This window comes from Rhineura floridana, chromosome 11 (assembly GCF_030035675.1).
Source record: "Rhineura floridana isolate rRhiFlo1 chromosome 11, rRhiFlo1.hap2, whole genome shotgun sequence".
Taxonomy (NCBI): Eukaryota; Metazoa; Chordata; class Lepidosauria; order Squamata; family Rhineuridae; genus Rhineura; species Rhineura floridana.
This window is the reverse complement of record NC_084490.1, coordinates 31,243,282-31,265,247: the sequence shown is the minus strand read 5'-3', so window position 1 is coordinate 31,265,247 and position 21,966 is coordinate 31,243,282. Positions and strand designations below refer to the sequence as shown.

Genomic DNA, 21,966 nt, shown 5'->3' with positions numbered 1-21,966 from the left:
GTGATAACTATCCTTTGGTGGTAATGATAAAAAAAAATGGATCATCTTTTGAATTAAGCAAATCAGCTACTGAAGAATAATAAAGCCCCTGATCCTGGTGGCTTTCCAGCCAAATATTATAAGAATATTACATAATATTATAAGAACTTTTCAAAAGAACTTGAAAATCAATTATTAGACACATTAAAGTAATTATGCAAAGTCTTCCTAACTTTATGCAAACTTTATGCAAAGTTTCCAAATACATGGGAAAAGGTACTAATGGTAGTCAGTGCTTTTTTTTACAGTACCCAGCCATAAGCAGTACCAGTACCTATTTTTTTCTACCCATGGCAAGCATTTTGTGCTGACACTCACCACATTTTTATCAATGTATGAGTGCCAGCATCTCCTTTTTTAATCAGGATTTTAAAATATGGGCCACTATTTTAGGTAGAATATTGTTATGAGTTTGGGGTTGGAATGGATGGTCCCTGTGTGTCCCCTTTCCAGCCTCTGATTTATAATCCTGTGCCTTGGAATGAGGAACTTGCTCTGCTGGTCAGATGAGTCTCTCTTTTGTTAAGCTAATAGATTGGCCAGGTAGGAAAATGGGTCTATTAGTTGCCCAGCAACTGGTGAATGGGCCAGAAAGACCCTTTTGTCATTGAAACTCTTCAGGAGAGCCTCTCCCCCCCCTTCCTGGCGGCTAGCAGAAGTTTGTGCTTTGAGTGTTTTTAGAATTGTCTAGAGAATGCCTGAGAACTGGAGGCAGGCAGAGAGGCTGTCTGTCTGCATCATGGCTATAGGATGCCTCCTGTAATAAAGCTGGAAAAGCTGGATATTGGACTGCTGATGCCTTGAACCCTTCCATCCTAAGCTCAGGTTGGAATGTGTGTAAATAAATAAACCATATTTCATAAAGACACCACAGTCTCCGCTGGTCTTCTTCCCAAAGGAAACCAAACCCTGGATGAGTGCAGGGACCTATGAGATCTCATTGCTTGGAGATTGGGGAGGCGTGCAACAATATAATTATAAGCAAATTTATCAAATATCACCATCATCACTGTTTATTTGTATGCCACCTTTCCATAACAATTTATGCACAAGGTGGCTCACAACATGAACAGAAAAAAAGTTATACAATTCACTGTAAGAAATATATTCGAATAGTCAGTAAATTAAAAAAACATCTTAAAAAACATACGATAAATTGATAATTCCTAATAAAATCCAACAATAAAATATAGAAGCATAATCCCAATAACAACAAAACAAAAAATCAACCATCAGAAATTAAACATTTACCCAAACAGAAGCCCCTAAACAACACCCCACAGTCAAGGCGGTCTCTGGCATCTGTCATGAACCACCCTGTTCAGATCTTGTAAGTTCAGATCTGTGGCTTCCTTTATAGAAGCAATCCATCTCTTGTTTGGCCTTCCTGTTGTTCTACTCCCTTCTGTTTTTCCCAGCATTTTTGTCTTTTCTAGTGAATCATGTCTTCTCATTATGTGTCCAAAGTGTGAGAACCTCAGTTTCATCATTTTAGCTTCTAGTGATAGTTCTGGTTTAATTTGTTCAAACACCCAATTATTGGCCTTTTTTGCAGTCCATGGTATGTGCCAAGCTCTCCTCCAACACCACATTTCAAATGAGTTGATTTTTTGCTTATCTGCTTTTTTCACTGTCCAACTTTCACATCCATACATAGAAATCAGGAATACCATGGTCTGAATGATCCTGACTTTAGTGTTCAGTGATACATCTTTGCATTTGAGGACCTTTTCTAGTTCTCTCATAGCTGCCCTCCCCAGTCCTAGCCTTCTTCTGATTTCTTGACTATTCTCTCCATTTTGGTTAATGACTGTGCCAAAGTATTGATAATCCTTGACAAGTTCAATGTCCTCATTGTCAATGTTAAAGTTACATAAATCTTCTGTTGTCATTACTTTAGTCTTTTTGACATTCAGCTGTAGTCCTGCTTTTGTGCTTTCCTCTTGTGCTAGTAGTATGATATCATCTGCATATCTTAAATTATTGATGTTTCTCCCTCCAATTTTCACGCCTCCTTCATCTTGGTCCAATCTAGCTTTTTGTATGATATGTTCTGCGTATAAATTAAACAGAGTGATAAAATAAACCTCTATCTCACACCCTTTCCAATTGGGAACCAATTGGTTTCTCCATATTCTGTCCTTACAGTAGCCTCTTATCCAGAGTATAGGTTGCACATTGGGACAATCAGATGTTGTGGCACCCCCATTTCTTTTAAAGCATCCCACAGTTTTTTATGATCTACACAGTCAAAGGCTTCGCTGTAATCTATAAAGCACAGGGTGATTTTATTCTGAAATTCCTTGCTCCAATCTATTATCCAATGTATGTTTGCGATATGATCTCTGGTGCCTCTTCCCTTTATAAATCCAGCTTGGATGTCTGGCGTTTCTCGCTTCATATATGGGAAGAGCCTTTGTTGTAGAATCTTGAGCATTACTGTACTTGCATGGGATATTAAGGCAATAGTTTAATAATTACTGCATTCCCTGGGATCCCCTTTCTTTGGAATTGGGATATATATTAAATGCTTCCAGTCTGTGGGCCACTGCTTAGTTGTCCATATTTCATGTCATTTTTTTGTCAAACCCTGGACAGATTCAGACTCAGTAGCTTGTAGCAACTCTATTGGTATGCCATCTGTTCCTGGTGATTTGTTTTTTCCAAGTATTTTAAGATCAGCTTTCACCTCACATTCTAAAATGTCTGGTTCTTCATCATATGGTTCCTCCGTGAATGAATCTGTCATCCTGGCATCTCTTTTGTAGAGTTCTTCAGTGTATTGCTTCCATCTTCCTTTTATTTCATCTCGGTCAGTCAGTGTGTTCTCCTGTTGATTATTCAACATCCCTACTCTTGTTTTAAATTTCCATTTAATTTCTGCCCAGTCTAGACAGACTGGTTTCCTGGTGACAGAGATTGAAGTTCTGTAGACCATAGCAACTTCCCCCCAACCCGGCAGCCTGTGCTGGTGTTGCACTGAGTATCCAGATGGGCATAGCTGGGTCCGATCAACTCCTCCCAGCTCACCTACCCAGCTCTCGGTAATGCAAACCAAATCAGCACCTTTATTTATGAACAAATTATGAATTAGTGTGTACCGATTGTGTACCAATCTGACTTAAACAATGGTGCCCCCACAGGTTAGTGGGCACAGCAGATGAGCAACAAGTAACCCATCCATGAGTAGGAGCAAGAAACAAGGCATATATACACTTACTCTTATCTACTATGGTAGCTCACCACCTCCCCATGGCTATATTTCCCTCTAATCATGATCACTGAAATTGGGATGGTATCACCGTTGTTCCGCTTTACTAAGACTCCTCCAAAACTGGTATAGGCACAACAGAGCCCACCAACAAAACCTACCCAAACCAGTAATCCCAGGAGGCCTCTGAAAGAATTGGGAACAGTCAGACCCACTCAATGTCTTTCACGCAGGGCACATCTATTCCCGCCCTTATCTCACACTCAGGGAGGACCAACCTTCTGCCAGTTGCAGACTCTCACGCTGAAGGCATCTGGCGACGTTCTCATATCATTCGGTTCACTGCACAAATTCAGAGCTTGGAAAAGTTACTTTTTTGAACTACAACTCCCATCAGCCCCAGCCAGCATGGCCACTGGATTGGGCTGCTGGGAGTTGTAGTTCAAAAAAGTAACTTTTCCAAGCTCTGCACAAACAGGAACTACACATGTGCCATAGACACTCCCCACTACCAATCTCCTCTAGTTTGGTTTAAAAAGAATAAAAATCGAAGGGGTAGCACCCTCACCTTTGGGACTCCCTAAGGGGCTCCCCAAGGGATGATCCCCTTTGGTGTCCCAAGGGCAGCCGGGCTTTTATGTCCCCTGACCCAGCCAGGAGCTGATGAAAGAGGCTACAAGATTGACTGCAGCCTCTCTCTGGAGTCAGGGCCAGGCAGGGGTTCCTAGTCCTTGCAGCACTTATCAGCGACTTCAGCTGTCTCAAGAGTCAGTAACCCCAAGGAGCAAGCAAGCAATCACGCAGATGCTCAGGTACTCACTCCCAGGTCTGGTCTTCCCCAGTCCCTCAGTTTTGCAGCTGTTCACATTTAAAGGTGAATTTACATAATTTGCAATTTTGGAAACAAGATGTGCATTTAAAAACCAACAGGGTCAAGACCATGCATAACCCTGAAACAATGGAGTTTCCTAGTATGGGGATTTCACTGCCAAAGCCCTGTCTTTCATACCTACCTACCATTATAGCTGAATCCATTGCAAGAATAGGTTTCAACACCTTAGACAGCTCCTTGAAAGTTCAGACTATAACCCAGACTTGATTCCACTACCCCAGTTCCTTGGAAGTTTAGACTAAAACCCAGAGTAGATTCAAATGCCCCACTGACATGGAGCCACATAAGAACTTATGAAGAGCCTGCTGGATCAGGCCAGTGGCCCTTCTAGTCCACCATTCTGTGCTCACAGTGGCTAACCAGATGTCCGGGGAAAGCCTGCAAGCAGCACCTGAGTGCAAGAGCACTCTCCTTTCCTTTAGCTTCCAGCAACTGGTTTTCAGAAGCATACTGCCTCTGACTATGGGGGCAGAGCATAACCATCATGGCTAGTAGCCATTGACAGCCTTAAACTCCATGAATTCCATAGTTTAACTCTGCATTGCATGAAGAAGTTCTTTATTTTGTCTGTCCTCCAGCCACCACAGTAGCTAGGTACATGAGATGGGCCTCTGAAAGTGCAATTGGTACCAATTTAGCGTATTATGCTCTAATGACCTTGACCCCCTAACCTCCAGCAATTCAGTGCCCACATGCTTCATCAGTTAGGGTTTCTGTTGGATTTTGAAATCGAGTCCCACATACAGTAGTGCAGAGGTTGACAACATGGCGTGTACAGGCCCCATTATTTCCATCAGTTCCTCCTATAGTGTCCACAAAAGTTCTCAATATATCCCCTCAGAAATCTAGAATGTATTTGCTGTTGTGTGCTTTTTTTCCTCACTTCCTGTTTGCACTGGCTTGCCCTCACCTATATTGAGCACAGACTGCCATAGACATACCTATATGTCATTGGATGCCTGCATTGGACACCCTCCCTTCCTTTATGAACACATGAAATGTGCATGTAGCTTTTCATTTTACATGCAGCAATGAATATCATAGGTGCCCTCTTCCCCACTGATGACAGGCATGCCTGCACTGTTTTGTGGTCCTGTCTCTTTTTATGCATTTAAGATGTCACACCCACGTTTTGGTGATGCTACACCACCACAACAGCCATTTTGTGACTTGTGTCACCAGCAACTTTTCAAAATAGGGACAACTACCACTTCTAATTTTACAGTCAGTGCTAAGTCGAAGAGAAGCTACAAGTTACAAGCTTGGCCATTTAGGAAGATTACAACCCCATCCAGGACCAGTCATATCACTCCATGCAGGTCAGCCAGCTTCCACACCAACAGTGCCTCCATCTTGTCAGTATGAAGTGTCATGGGCATCAAGGAGAACTTTTGGATATAAGCCTTTTAAGTTGAGACCTATCCCAGTCTGCATCTGTATTGGAATTGCTTTTTAATATGGCTTTTTAAAAAACAATATATTTTAACCCTTTTTAAAAGCTTTTTTAAAGCTTTTAAAAATGTTTTTAACATTTTGTTTTAATGTATTTTAAGGTCTGTTTTTATGCTGTTTTAAAGCATTTTTAGCATTTTTGTTTGCCACCCTGGGCTCCTGCTGGGAGGAAGGACGGGATATAAATCAAATAATAAATAAATAAAATAAAAAATCTTGTGGATGAAGAGTGGTCTATAGTTGCAGGCCATAGCCAGGAAATGAAGAGGCAAAACAAGATGAAATGTGGGTATATCAAGGGCCATGTTTATTCAAATAAAGACAATTAAGTATTTGATTCTATAATAAATGATCTGCAGAGAAAAATGTGGGACCTAAATCTTACCCAACTGGGCAATGACGCCCTGCCATGGAAAAGGGGGTGGTCCAAGCCCAAGCCCCTCCTTTGGAAGCCATCCCTGCAGGGTGGTTAGAGATGTATTCCTGTTCCACCTCCCCTCAGGACCACACAATTCTGAGTGGGTGTTACAGGTTAGCCCCAAAGATTAGCCTTTTCCTGCCAACCAGCCTCACTACCCGGAAGGTAGGCCTCAGAACCCACCGATCACCTTAAAGGGTGCCTAAGGGTGCTCACCAAACCCTGCCCTGTGAAATCCCCACATATATCCACCACAGAAGTGGACAAGCCTCACCTTAGTCCCTCTTCTCCCACCTGCACCAAATAAATATATGCAGGGCACTCTGCAGATCAGTCAGAAACAGATCATTACCCAAGTCAGACGTATGAACACTGTCTGGCCGGTAAAGATCAGCCCTGCCACGCTTCACCTCTGGATGATGTATTACCTCACTCTGCCTATCAGCAAGGGTGAGCCAGACTTTCCTATTTACTTTTCGACTAGCCTTGTTCAGGCTCCCGCGGTCAATCCCACCCCTCCAAATCCTCCTGGGGAGAATATCGGACCAAACAATGACAGTCCCAGGCCACCTTCTACGTATGGCCTCAAAGAACAAGCAAGCCTGAATGATAAGGGCTTTTCTCTTCAAGATTCCCAGGTCGTTGCCTCCCAAATGAAGAACCAATACCTGTGGCGGGTGCTGTACCAATGAAGCATATTAAAGCATTGACAGGAGGCGTTCCCACAGCATGCCGTATCTCCCCAGCCCCTGGACCAAAGCACAATGGCTGAACCCCAACTGTGTTCCATGCCTGGTCTGGGACACCATCCTCTTGGACCAGAACACCATGCTGTGGCCACAAAGGAGTACCTTGACTCTTTATGTGCTAGGTTAAAAACCGTGGAACACAGCTTTCCTTTGAGGCAATGTTACCGAGCACTTACCACTTCAAATGCTAGAAACAGAGGTCAGCTGGGTAGCTTTTTTATTTATAACTTTTCTTTCTTATGTTTAAATATATAAATAATGGATATTCCAACATAAAGACTGCTTTCCAAAAGGTAGGAACTGCCACAAAACAAAACAAATATATTGAAGGTAAAACCTGTGATCATTCTGCTGTGCTGCAGAGTGCACTGTCACTGCTCAGAATGTGGTTTTTAGAGCATTGGCTTGTGCAAACAGTAGCACGGCAGCCGAGAGATGAAGATTTTGAGCAATGTTGCTCTCCATGGATAGGCAGTTACCACAAGGATAGGTGGAGGCATAGTGTGAGGCCAGGCCTTGAGGGAGGAACCCCGAGTTAGTGAGTAGTGAAGAAGTCCAGCAGCAGGCCACAACGAGAAGACCTGTCAGACTGAGCATTGCCAAGAGAGGTTTGGAATTTGGAGGTGGCACTCAGGGAAAACACAGCCTGATCCCTATTCCCTTATCTGCGTGTAAGAAAAAATTAAGCATATCTATCCTTCTGCTTCATCCCAGGACAAGGAGGAGCTTCAGGTGAGAATTCTAACATGTGGTCCATGTGTGCAATAATTCTTGTATGCCACCTCCAGTTCTGTACATGCATGCATGGGTCATTGTAGGGGGCAGCAGCAGGGCCCACAAAATGACACCTGCTCCAGGCCCCATAAACCCTCTGGGTGGCCATGCAAAGCTGACCAGAGGTGGGAGCACCAAATGCACTCCTCGCATAGGGTAATATTTATCCTACGGTTCGCCCTGCTGGTCAAGTATCTCTATTCAATCTGAAAATTCATCTCCTAATCCCATGCAGTGGCTTAATTCAAAAGATGATTCAACAGACCTTTTGTTATCATCACCAGCACATGATAGTTATTGCATAAAGAAGGACATATTAATGTTCAGGCCACAGCTATCCACCTTCACTTCAGCTTTCGATGGTGTTCGCTTTACATTTCCAACACGAACGGGCTTTCTCCAATGGAAAAGATTTCTCCCAAGTGACAATTTATCACCCTCTTGTCACTAACTAAAACCTTCAGCCTGGCAGAGTCTGTTTGTCAGTCCAGTGAAAATGAAATTTTACATCACTCAGACTCCATATGAAAATACTAAATGTTATAATCTTTCCCCACTTTCAGATCATCACCAAACAGCTACTGCTAAACAGGCCTGCGACATACTGTAGAAACAGCGCAAGAACTTGAACATGGACACTTAACATTTTTACATCACAAGAGATAAATATTTTCCAAAGTTCAAATGATAAACAAAAACAGAATTTCTCCATATAACCCAAATGGAGAACTTAATGAGAATGGATTTCAGCAAAGGCACTTCAAAAAACTCCTGTGTCCTTGTAATATTTCAATGGGATCTGTTGGCCAGTGCCGCTTAGACAGCATCCTAACAGGCAGTATTGATTTGAGTACGTTCTTTGCCCACTCTCTGCCGCTTTTACTGGCCCAATTTCCCTCCGAGAAATATTAATATTAATAATTCCTTTAATATATCATCTTCTTTCATAAGATTGATAGTTTGAAAGGAAATATCAATGAATGAAAGAAAACATCGACATTTTGAAAGAAAAGATTGATACTTTGGAAGGAAATATTGATACAGGAAAGTAGCTTTGCTACCTCCTCCTCAGTGACTGAGGCTGGACAGTTTTCATGTTAACAAACATTGGCTGTTTTCATTTTGGAAACGAATGAATAAAATCAGCTTTCAGTGCCGCAAGCCCTGAGACCTTAACATGGGCGAGACTTGGCTTGCTTCCTTTTGATTGAAGCTTGGATTATTCATGTGGATGGCACGGGAGAGAGAGAGAGAGAGAGAGAGAGAGAGAGAGAACAGTACTGCTGTGCTGTGAGTAACATCATTTAAAGAACAATATATCTGAGACAATATTTATGGGAAAGGCACTGAAATTCTGAGCAAACAATATCACTCCACAAAGGTGAAGAATATACAGAGCACTGAATAATCCAGTGCTAAATCTAAATTCGGCAAAATTGTCACCCATCTCTAGTGGGAAGAAACTACAATTCTAGAATCAAAGTTAATAATTATGTGTTTCCTTGTAGTAATTTCCTAGAATCCAGATCAGCTCTCAGAAGAATAATGTAACATTTTGGAAGGAAGATACAAATCAATAGTCCAGTATTGGAAGCCAAGATGGCAAAAACCTCCACAGCCACAACATATTTCCCCTTAGTGCTCAAGTAGCCTGGAATAAAGGACACCCAAACACTGCAAAACAGCAGCATACTGAAGGTGATGAACTTGGCTTCATTAAAAGTATCCGGCAATTTTCTGGCTAGGAAAGCTACAATGAAGCTGATGATGGCAAGAAAGCCAATGTAACCCAGTACACAGCAAAACATGGTGATGGAGCCTTCATTACATTCCAGTATGATGTGTCCAGTCTGTGAGTGCATGTCAGCATCTGGGAAGGGAGGAGAGGTTGACACCCAAACAGTACAAATGCCCACTTGAACGAGGGAAGAAAAAAGAACAATGGCATTTGCTACTTTCTGCCCTAGAAATTTCCTCACCCTGTTGCCTGGCTTTGTGGCCAGGAAAGCTAGGATGACAATGATTGTTTTTGCCAACACACAAGAAATTGCAACAGAGAAGACAATGCCGAAGGCTGCTTGTCGGAGAAGGCAGGTGGCGTTCCGAGGTTTGCCAATGAATAGGAGAGAAGACAAGTAGCAAAGCAGGATGGAGATGAGAAGAAGGCAGGTGAGGTTCTGATTGTTGGCTTTGACAATGGGAGTATTCCAGTTCCTGAGAAAGGTTTGGAATACAAAAATTGTGATGAAAGAAAAGGAAACAGCAAGTGAAACCAAAGTGATCCCTAAGGGCTCATCATACGTCAAGAAAGTTATAACCTTGGGAATACATTGGTCCTTGTTTTCATTTGGATATTGATCTTCAGGGCACTTGTCACAATGAACTGCGTCTGAAAGAGATACACACCTGATTAGTCAATCCATCAGCTCAGATAGTGATGCAGTAATGAAGAAATGCTGGATACGAATTGAATTAAATGTCTGAGAGACAGCCCTTGCCGTCGGGCTTACACACTGAAAAGAAGAAGACACAGAAGCGAAGGGATCAAATGGACAAGACAGTTTTGTATCCCTACCCTTCTTTGGAAATTTTCATCCTGACTATTATCTGTTAATGAGGCAGTATCAGTTCTACATTGGATTTATGGCTGCTGTTTGGGCATTGCTATGGGTTCTAACAGCTTTTACTATTTTACACTGAGTAAACTCAAGGGGAAAGACTCAAAAGGGGAAAAGAGAACATTTTTTTACTTCAAACTATATCTATACACTATCAATAATGTTTCCAGAGTATGTAGAACTTAGGCAATAGGATGGAAACACATTTCAAAAAGCTAATGTTATTCCTAAGTGGCCTTGCCTATCTTGGGAAGTCTTAACCATTATTTTCTCTATGAGCTGTCCTTTGGAAAAGAAAAGAAGCCAACAGTTGCACTTTCCTGATAAATATCAGGGAGGATATGATGGGAAGGAACCTGACACTGCATAATTTCTGTCACATGCCCATCTTTCCGATGCTCAAACATGCCAGTTAGCAGGGAAAGTGATTTCCAGCTGCACTCCTCATCTTGGAATATTAGCTTTTCTTTCATCTTCACTGCAAGACTTTAAACTTTATCTCTTTTGATCTACAGTGTTAGCAGCATCTCCAGCTGAGGCAGGAGTTGTGCTCTCATGTGTCAGGTGCAAGTTAACATTGCCAGGCTGATAAGCCAGAGAAGAAGACAGTGAAAGTGACATTATCATTATGGCATGGAAACAGCCTTGGTCGCCCTGTATGATGACCTCTGTCAGGAGAGAGACAGGGAGAGTGTGACTCTATTGATTCTCCTTGATCTCTTAGCGGCTTTCAATACCATCAACCATGGTATCCTTCTGGGAAGACTGGCTGAGTTGGGAGTGGGAGGGACTGCATGGTGGTGGTTCTGCTCCTACTTGGCGGGTTGGCTCCAGAAGGTGGTGCTTGGGGATCATTGTTTGGCCCCCTGAACTCTCCAGTATGGGGTTCCACAGGGGTCAGTTCTGTCCCTCATGCTGTTCAACATCTACATGAAATCCTTGGGTACAGTCATCCGGAGCTTTGGAGTGCATTGCCATCAGTAAGCTAATGACACACAGCTCTATTTCTCCTTTTCACCTTCTTCAGGTGAGGCTGTCAATGTGCTAAACCGATACCTGTCTACGACAATGGACTGGATGAGAGCTAATAAACTGAGGCTCAATCCAGACAAGACTGAGATGCTAGTGAGATGTTAGTGGGTGGTTATTCTGACCAGATGGTGGATGTCCAACCTGTCCTGGATGGGGTTGGACTCTCCCTGAAGGAGCAGGTTCATAGCTTGGGAGTTCTCCTAGAACCATCTCTGTCACTTGAGGCTCAGGTAGCCTTGGTGGCACGGAGAGCCTTCTACCGACTTCAGTTGGTGGCCTAGCTACGCCCCTATCTGGACAGGGATAACCTGGCTTCAGTTGTCCATACTCTGGTAACCTCCAAGTTAGATTACTGCAATGCACTCTATGTGTGGCTGCCTTTGAAGACGGTTCGGAAAGTGCAGCTGGTGCAAAATGTAGTGGCCAGATTGCTAATGGGGCCAGACAGTTCGAACATATAAAACCAATTCTGGCCCAATTGCATTGGCTACCTGTATGTTTCCAAGCTCTATTCAAGGTGCTGGTTTTAACCAATAAAGCCTTACATGGCTTGGGACCATCTTTATACTTTCATTCATCTCTACCATAAGCAGTAAATACTTTACTAGCTGATCATCTAGTCTTTTTATAATTATTTATATTTATTTATTTCTTACTGAGTTTGATTGTGTCAAAACAATATGCAGGCAAAATATATAAACTTGTTTTATGACCCTAAAACTGAGAGTTGAAACAGTTCTTGGATATAAACCAGGTGAAAAAGCAGACAGTAACAATGGGATTGAAATGAGCTTAAGATATGAACGAATCTCCTTATCTTCTTTGCATATCCCTTCAATAGTCTGTATTTTAGGATGAAAGATGCTTAATGCAAAATTCTATAACAAAATGAATGCTCAGTGGATGTCATTCCCACTATATGTGCGGGCACCTTTGCCTTCACCCTCTATCCTCACACAATGAAGACTCGGGTGGTTTAACCCGAAGGAGGAAGGAGGTCACATGGGGTCTTCAGGCCAATGGAGCTGGGGCAGGGAGATTGCCTTTTAAGCCGTCTCTTCCCTTAGCTCTACCTCTTCTGTGTTTGCTGCAGAGAGGGGGGGTGTTGCTGGGTGGAGGGAACAGGCAAATGTGGCTGTCAGAGCCTGTTCAAGCCTTGAAGCAGTGGAACAGTCCCTTTGGCCTTCTTTGGCCCCTACTGTGCAGTGGCAGCTACAGTTTTGGTACCTGCTCAAGTCGGCCAGTCTGGGCTTTGCCCACCTTTCCCTCCAAAGGTGGGCACATTTTTCGGTGAGTGGGGGTGGCGTCTGCTGCAGCTGCTTTGGTCCATTTCAGCTGGATTGGGGAGGTGTTTTACTGGCTCTGGGCTTCTTGTGGGTAGCCTGATGGGCCAAGACAGCCTTTTTGTGCCTGGGGCCTAGCGGCTTTTGTGGCCAGCGGCCTGCAGCCTGGGTGTGCCTGAGGCCTGTTTGGGCCTCCGTGTGCCACCTGCAGCCTGGTGGGGGTGAGGGCAACACGTACTTGGGCCTGCCTGGAGTGGGTCTGAGGGAGAAGCTAGCACATGGCCTAGTCATGGGCGAGGCCTCAGTGGCCCTATTTGGGCCTGCATTTAAGGCGTAGTCAGGGCACGGTGGCCATCTAGGTAAGGTTAGGCCTTGGTGGCCATTTTTTGTGTGGCTGCCAGGCCTGGGTGGACTTCCTTAACTTCAGCATAGAATAGGGCCTCACTTATAAGTTGGGTTCTGTTCCAGACCCCCGCCATAAAGCGGAAAACACCATAAAGCGGAACCCCATTGACTTTAATGGGGTGCGTCGTGCGAAAATGATGCCAAAATGCCGCAAAAGCGGCAAAAGCGGCTTTAAAATGGAAAACGAAAGCCGTCGCATTAGCACAACACCGGGAAGCAGAGTGCCGGTAAGCGGGGCCCTACTGTAATAATCCCCCCCGCTTTTACCCATTTCTATTGAGGCTGTGTTTTGGGTGGTTGTTAAGGGAATTCAGGCATACAGGTTTTCAGGGACCTGACTCTAATCTTCCATTCCTTGGTATATTGTTGGGTTGATAAGCTTTATCATGCCTTCAAAGGAGGCACAGCAAAAGAAAGAGGTCAAGGTGGGCAAGCAACCTGTCAGACACTCATTCACTCTTGTCCCATCTTCGGATGAAGATGAGGATTTGGGTATGCCCTGTGCTCTGGTCTCACGGATCGAGGCATTGGGGAAGGGTCGGCTGACCCCGCCTGATCCTGAAGCAGGGCTGAGTAATAGACTCTTATCTAAAAGATTGGCCAGGACAGCTTCTAAGACTAATCTTATCCCTGGTTTGGTTGCTAGGGTAGTACGGTTGGAACAGGGAGCAACGTGCACATCTTCAGTGGGGCAGGTAACTCCAGTTGTGTATCCTCAAGGGGACTCATCTCTCCCTTTGGGTGATCACGTTACACAGGCCACTAAGGAAAAGATATGGTGTGGTGAATATTTAGACATTTTCACACTGCTCTTTCGGGACTCAGAGGGAAATGCCAAGGTTGGGGTAGAGGCAAAAGATAAAGAAGTAGCTATGATTTATTGAGTACCGCATAGTTGCAGTATGATGAGAACTTTTGTCAGAGAGTGGTGCTCCACCCAACTATGCGCTGAGACATTGAACACCAGGGGATGTGGCTGCACTGCATGACCCCGGCCAAGCCAGCGATAAATAACAGGGCTTACAGTGGGCATTGTTTAGTTCAGGGTCAAGGAGTAGCCTCTGGCTTAAGTCAGACGCCTCAGTGGGTTCAATCTCAGCAGGACGTTTGGGCCTATAACAGTTCAGGTCGGTGAATCCGTAACCCTTGTCGGTTTAAACACACCTGTGGCATCTGGGGAAGAGCCCATCCCAGCCACTTGTGACAATTTAAACAGGGGTGGTGAACAGCAGAATCCCAAGAGATGGTCTTCTGTGGATGGAGGTACGGCGGAAGGCCAATAGCCCTATTAGGTTGCCCCCCTTTCCTGTCTTCTTCAGGTTTACCCTAATTGGAAAGCTGCCAACTACTTGTGGTGTGAGTTTTCTGATGGCTTTCAGATTCCATATTCAGGACTCAGATCATCCATTTCATGCCCTAACCAGGCCTCTGTGCATCCACTGGCATCTGTTGTTTTGGCAAAACCTGCCAAGTAGATAGAGGCCAACTGAATTTCTGGCCCTTATCCATGCCCCCCTCTCCCAGAACTCCAGGTCTCTTCTTTGGGCATTGTCCTGAAGAAGCAACCTGGTGAGTACCATCTCATCCATAACCTATTGTTCCCTAGAGGAGGATCAGTTAATGATGGCATTTCAGATGAATGTCCCTCTGTGCGCTATACATCTTTTGATGAGGTGGTCAGGGTAGTTCGTAGGGGGGGGACATGGTGCTTTCTTGGCCAAATGCGACATCAAGTCTGCATTTTGCCTGTTGCCAGTGCACCCTTTGGATGTGGACCTCTTCAGGTTTAAATTCCAAGGCCAGTACTAATGTAGATAAAGCAATGCCCATGGGTTGCTCTATCTAGTGTTCTGCCTTTGAGACCTTCAGTACTTTCCTTGAGTGGGCTGTCAGGGCCAGGTCTGGTTCCTCCCTTGCCACTCACTATTTAGATTATTTTCTTTTGGTTGGGGTGGCTGGCACAGCCCAGTATTCACATTTGGTGTCTGTCTATTTCTTTCTAACATCTAGGACAAAAAGAGGGAGATATGCTCTCTGCAGCTATTTCCAGTCTGGTTGATAAATGGGGAATCTGGATCCTCCGTTGTCATGATATTCTTCTTGAGATGTAGAGGGTCTCATGATATGACAAAAGCTTAAGGTAGTGAGCGGTCAAGAGTCATAACAACATGATTATCCTGTTGGAGAATGGAAGGGAGATCACAGGGTTCTGGTTGACAAGAAGTCAGAGCTGTGTAACCTCCTGGATAGCAATGAGGGAGAAATTTTGATTCTGTTCACATTTACAGCTGAATCTATCAAATTCACACTTTCTACAACATTATGAGAAGTGAAACACCTTTGAAATTCACTCTTATCTGGATTTTGTGATGCAGTTCTCCAGCCAAACCATGTGTGGAAAATTGCATATATTAGGGGAAGGGGTACCTGAAATGAATATATTATGGAAAATAACATACAAAATGTATTATATTAGAGAAATGTCATTGCAAATGTATGAATGATCAAGGGGATGGAGCGACTCCCTTACGAGGAAAGGTTGCAGCATTTGGGCCTTTTTAGTTTAGAGAAAAGGCGGGTCAGAGGAGACATGATAGAAGTGTATAAAATGATGCATGGCATTGAGAAAGTGGATAGAGAAAAGTTCTTCTCCCTCTCTCATAATACTAGAACTCGTGGACATTCAAAGAAGCTGAATGTTGGAAGATTCAGGACAGACAAAAGGAAGTACTTCTTTACTCAGCGCATAGTTAAACTATGGAATTTGCTCCCACAAGATGCAGTAATGGCCACCAGCTTGGATGGCTTTAAAAGAAGATTAGACCAATTCATGGAGGACAGGGCTATCAATGGCTACTAGCCATGATGGCTGTGCTCTGCCACCCTAGTCAGAGGCAGCATGCTTCTGAAAACCAGTTGCCAGAAGCCTCAGGAGGGGAGAGTGTTCTTGCACTCGGGTCCTGCTTGCGGGCTTCCCCCAGGCACCTGGTTGGCCACTGTGAGAACAGGATGCTGGACTAGATGGGCCACTGGCCTGATCCAGCAGGCTCTTCTTATGTTCTTATGTTCTTATGTACATTAGTCAAAACTCTAGGGTTTCCCTTGATACCTCAACTTTCACTAACTACCTGCAAAATTTCAAAATGCATCTGTATGTGGCACTAAAGGTTGCATCAGTTTTCCTTCACTTGAGGATTGACAAAATAATAGATTTAGGTATTATGGGATTAAAAATTCATTTCCAGAAAGATTGTGAGAATATATAAGTGTTTGAACAGTTCCTGGGGCAAATCCATGCCCTCTCACTTACCTGCCTTATTAGAAAACATGTCTTCTGGGCATGGAGTACAGTCATAGCAGCAAGTGGGCTGCCCTTCCTGGATCATCCTGTGCTGTCCAAAGTGGCATCTCTCAACACACTGGGAATGAGGCTTTGTCTATAGATGAGAAAGAAGAAAGGCTGTAACACCAGCCTTTACAAGCTAGCAGAACAGCAGTCTTGAAAACCCTGTCCTGAAATTAATATAGGGAAATCTCTTTCCCTGTTGTGATACAAGAGAAGCCATTCATGGAATTGCACACAACAATTACATTTCACAAGGCTATAAAATGAAAGATACATTGGAGATTTGAAACCGTTATTTGTAAAATTCTACTTCTGAATCACCTGAACTGATCCTTTTCAATTATCCATAATGCCACTTTGGTTAACCTCATTGGATATACTTCCAAGTATAATTACCACCAAATGTAATAACTCTCTTCATTTTTTTTATGTTTTGGCACACATCATTTTTTTCACAATGCCTTTTGGAACTTTTGAAGAGGTTATCATTATTACCACAAATTCTGCTTATTTTTTTCTACCCGTGTTCTACAATGTTCAGAGACAAGAAAATGTCTTGTTAGTTTATTTGGGTTTTTTTCAATACCAGAAACATGTGAATTCCATACAAGCAACGTCTGAACAACAGGATGTTTCCATATATGTGGACTTCGGCTGTGCAGCTTATTCTTACCTGGTTAAAAATCTTACTCCACACAATGGCATCCTCATTGATGGTGAGCTCGTGGCTTGCTGAAATATGCCCAACTTGGAATTTCTGGTAAGTGCCATTGGGGACTTCGACCCAGTTGATGATATCATAGCCAGCTGAGACTCTCCCATTTTCAGTCAAGACTTCATGCCCAGCCCCATTGTTAAAATGGACGTTTTCCAGGAAAGAGTTGAGCTAAATTGGGAGAGAATACAGTCAAGTGTCTGCAAAATGGAACTTGTCCCCTGCTTTATCTTCTATTCAATAATGTACATTATACACAGCTCAAAAATTGGACCTGTCCTCTGCTTAATCTACCACTGAATCATGTACACTATAGTTGACCCTGAAGTTCATGCGCACATTTATTTATATATTTATTTATAAAAGTATTTCTATACTGCCATCAGGGTGGGGTAGAATAATATAGAACAATGTAAAACAATACAAAAGTCATTAAAATGACTCGGGACAAAAAACATTTTAAGCAGCTGCATAGACCTCTGCAGAGAAAAAGTCTTCAAGGGACGCCTAAACATCAAAAGTAAGAATGCGTGATGAATCCCTGTTTGAACAGTGTTCCACAGAATAGGACCAATTACATGAAAAGCCAGACTTCTGGTTGAGACCAGTTGGACCTCTGTAACAAGGGGGACAACTAACAGCCCTCTTCCAGATGATCTCAGTGCTCTGGATACAAGGGCTCTACACACCAGTCTTCAGATGATTTCCTAATAAAAAAGATTATTACACAATTTCAACAATTCTATGTGTTAGTTGGTGGGATATACATATTATTATTATTATTATTATTATTATTATTATTGCACTCATACAAACAAATTAGAGGGGATGGAGTTTACCTGCCAAGTCTGAACATTCAACTGTTTGAATTTTGCTCTATTCCTCATGAGGTTTTGCCCTGAAATATGAATGTTATGCAATGCATATGCTATGGCATAGACACCATTGTAGAGAGCGTAGCTTTCACTAGTCATATCCAGCTCAAAAAAAGGTGTGCGGTTAATCCCAATTCTTTCCATTCTGCTACACTTTTTTTCAAAATCCTGCATTTCATCAAAAACATAACATTGGAATGAAGTTTCCCAAAATGTATAGATAAAGTGCATCATGGATTCATCGGGTTTTAGGTTTTTGAGAAAGTTGTAAAAACCTGGAACTGGTTTTCTGTGGTCTGAGAAGGACAAGGAACCATGGAAACAAGGAGACAAGGGGTCTGACATGCATTCTTGGCTGATATCCCACCGAGGTGTTGCGAGCCAAACCTTATCGAAATATTTCCCTCGGAAAATGTTTGATAACATATATGCAAGATCCTGCAGAGAGCTAGTATCCCCACTTACAATGACCACATTGACTGTAGTGAATATCATGTCTTGATGTACCATTGAATGAAGTTTCATGCCATCTTCATGCCAATATTTTATTTTTTCTCCAAATGTGTGCATGTAGGCAACACAGATGTTATTCTCAGCAAGCAGAGATGTCAAAATCTGTGCAAAGCTTTCTCCAGCATCATCATTTGAAACAATGAGCCCAGCCCATGTCCACTCAAAATGCAGGAGTAGCTGGACAATCCCCAAGTGCAGAGCCGTTTCCCTCGGTGACATTTGGTACAAAGCAGGGAATACAGTTTTCCCCCTGAGTGGAGCATCGTATGCACCGTAGGTGAGCTAATGAAGAAAGCATGATTTATTAGTGCTTGGAGAAAAACAACTCTTTTCCAGAGTGATGTGATCACCTCCCTTAACTTGCAATAATAGATTGGTTGCACACACATTTCAATGACATTTGTAATATTCTGAAGATTCATTTCCCCCCTCAACTTAAATGTACAGTGAACTGGGAACTTAAAGGTTAGACTACTGCAATACACCCTATGTAGGATTTCCCTTGTGCTTGGTAGAGGAACTATATTTAGTGCAGACTGCTGCAGCACGATTGCTGACAAGAGGGAGATCCTATTACATCTGTATTCAAAGATCTGCATTAGCTGCCAATTTGTGACAGGGCCAAATTCAAGGTGATAATAAATAATGTTCGCAACAGGATTACTTGAAGGTTTGCCTTAACCCATCTGTGCCCATTTGTCCACTGATGCTTTTATAAGTGCAAACATATTTTTTGTTCTGCGCTTGGGGAAAAAAATCAGTCTTTAGTGTGGTAGTCCCTATTCATTAGAACTCTGTATTTATTAATATCAGGGAAACACCTTCATTTTGTTTTGTTCAAAGTCTACTAAAATATATATTTGTTTATGCAAGCCTACCCAGACATGTAAACTTCTTATGTATAGTTTTTAAACTTATTAATTTGATCTATACTTTAATAATTTTGATCTATATCCACTAATAGGCAAAAAACCTTGCCGTTTAAGAACATACCTATAGCCAAGAGATATTTCTATCAAACTTTTAAAAGCAGGGAAATTTTGCAGCTCTAGTGAATGCACCAGGGGAGCGGGAGACCTGACCTCCTCTCTGAGATATTGTACTGCCCTACAAATTTGTCAAAATGCAAACACCATTTGGGTTAGTCTTTCACAGTCCAATTCACTTCCTGTGTAGCTTGGAAGAATTTGGTAACATGTGTCTCTGAGCATATGGTGAGTGATGGCAACACCTGCCATCTCCAAAGATAAAGAATTATATTTTTGTATGTTTGTTCTTCTTACTTTGCTTCTTTTCTGTGTTACTAATGTTTCTATAGAGAATCTAAACTAGAAAATGTTATTTCCCTCATTATTCACCCTAAAAATCTGTGTCAAATTTATTTGTATTAATTTCAAAGCCTTTTTATTGGTCAATGTCATATGATGGCAAAGACATCCTTTTGTGTTTCAAATTGGAGTTTATATTCTATTTCTATTTTGGGTGCATTAAAAGTTGAATCTGAAACTGCAGTTTGATGAAAAATCAGACTGATTCCAATATGTTGCTACTTCGGCAATGACTCTAGCTGTTGGAAGAAAGAGGATGCATGTTTTCAGCCTGCTGTGTTTAAACCGCTTCATTTAAGGCAAGGTGGGCACGGTCAATTAAAAACATAGAGCACACCTACCATTTTGCTAGAGTATATTTCACCTCCCATTGTTTTATCTTGTGCACATTGAGACACTCCTGAGCTCCACTGGAGACTATTCTGCACAAGTCAGTGCCATTATTATGTTTGGAGTTTTTTTAGTATAAATTTTGCCAAGTGTTGCTGTACTTCACATATTCACAGAAATAGAAACAAAAGAAAATGATTTCCTATAGGCAACTTCACTAAAATTGCAAAGTAAATCAGACACTGAACTACATCAACTGTCTTAATAATGTTGCTTTCTCTCTGCTAAAACAAGATCAGCATAGCACATGTCTTCTTTCTATTCTTTGGGCTGGTTGCAGGTGTTGCCACCACTCACTATATGCTCAGAGGCACATGTTACCAAATTCTTCCAAGCTACACAGCAAGTGCATTGGACTGTGAAAGACCAACCCAAATAGTGTTTGCATTTTGACAAATTTGTAGGACAGTACAATATCTCAGAGAGGAGGTCAGGTCTCCTGCTCCTCCGGTACATTCACTATAGCTGCCCAATTTCCCTGCATTTTAAAGTTTGATAGAAATATCTGTGGGCTATAGGTACATTCTTAAACCTCAAGGTTTTTTGCCTATTAGTGAATTATATTTATAGGTCTGCATTGGCTGCCAAGCTGTGACAGGGCCTAATTCAACATGATAGTAAATAAAGTCTGCAACAGCTTGTGATCAGTTTAGTTGAAGGAATGCCTTAACCCATCTGTGCCCATTTGGCCACTGATGCTTTTAGAAGTGCCAAATCAGTTTTGTTCTGCTCTTAGAAAAAAATCAATCTTTTAGGGTAGCAGCCCCTATTCATTGGAACTCTGTAGTTATTGATATTGGGCAAAAAAATCGTTTTGCTATGTTCAATGTCTCATCAAGAAGATTGTTTATGAAAACCTACCCAAGCATGTAACCTTATTATGTATAGGTTTTAAACTGTATTGATTTGATCTGTTTTAATAATTATATTATTTCTCCTTGTTTTTAAAGTGTTTGTTTTAGTAATATAAATACTTTATATTATTTCATGTAAACTGTTTAGTCATTTATTTATTTGATTAAGTAGCATATAAATTTTGTTAAAATAATAAATAAATAATATAATATAATATAAAGTAAGGCTTTCTCAGAGCAGACAGAATGCAATTATTGTGCCTAAACTAGACATGTCCATTGCTTCCAACAGGTCTACTGTGAATATGACTGAGATTGCACAAAACCCACAGTTGTAAGAGTAGTGAGGCAGATTGATGGTATAAACATATTCTACCCACAAAGAAGTAGAAAATGGAGACTTATATGATTCCAGGAAATAAAATGGTTTGACAGTGTTCATTGTGGGGTAATTTCATACCTTTTATTTATTCCAAAGTATATACATGCATACCTGTGGGAACTTGTAGAGACCCATGATGGTATTCATCTGGATGGCATAGTCTGCTTTAAAACCTCCAATGACAGCTAATACTTCCGTTTTCCTATCATCCTTATAATTACATATCTTCTGTTGCTGTTTGAAGAGTAGATCCATGATAATCTCACTTGTTATCCTTCCATTAAACAAGTTGTTGTAGATGTGGTACCCCAGAGTGATATTGGGTAACAACCTGGGGTTGTTATCGATCTCCAGAATGGCAAAATGAAATGAGAAAAAATGCTGATAATATTGTTCCACGGGACTGCAATGAAATTCACAATGAGACATGGGACTGTCAGAGCAGATTTTGCTAGCACCACGTGTGCAAAGGTTACTGCAGCTCTGATTCCCAAAAGAATGAGAAAGGAATATTAACGATGCTGTCATATACCCCCTGACTTGGGCGTAAAGGCTATTGAAATCAATTAGATTTACTTCTGAAAATATGTGTAGAGGATTGGACCATTGTAAATAAAAGGACAGTACATTTGGTTTTAGTTTTGTTCACTTGAGTAGCAGAAAAGTCACTGAGAGAGGCATGTCTTTGCA

General features: G+C 42.1%; 1 protein-coding gene across 1 annotated transcript; it reads right to left on the bottom strand.

The window, feature by feature from the left end:
• Positions 1-9,025: 9,025 nt before the first annotated feature.
• Positions 9,026-21,531, bottom strand: LOC133367739 (vomeronasal type-2 receptor 26-like). The gene is made up of 5 exons (XM_061591839.1): positions 21,388-21,531; positions 17,774-18,604; positions 16,893-17,105; positions 16,184-16,310; positions 9,026-9,924 (listed from the first exon to the last, which is right to left on the bottom strand). The coding sequence occupies exons 1-5, from the start codon at positions 21,529-21,531 to the stop codon at positions 9,026-9,028; spliced, it is 2,214 nt and encodes a 737-aa protein (XP_061447823.1).
• Between the last annotated feature and the right edge of the window lie 435 nt (positions 21,532-21,966).

Bases quoted from the DNA above. Each gene is read 5' to 3' on its own strand.
- LOC133367739 (XM_061591839.1), bottom strand. From the start codon at position 21,531: ATGGATCTACTCTTCAAACAGCAACAGAAGATATGTAATTATAAGGAT. The intron at 18,605-21,387 runs GTATGCATGTAT...TTTCTTCATTAG, and splicing joins GTCTCTACAAGTTCCCACAG to CTCACCTACGGTGCATACGA. The intron at 17,106-17,773 runs GTAAACTCCATC...CTCCCAATTTAG, and splicing joins TGAATGTTCAGACTTGGCAG to CTCAACTCTTTCCTGGAAAA.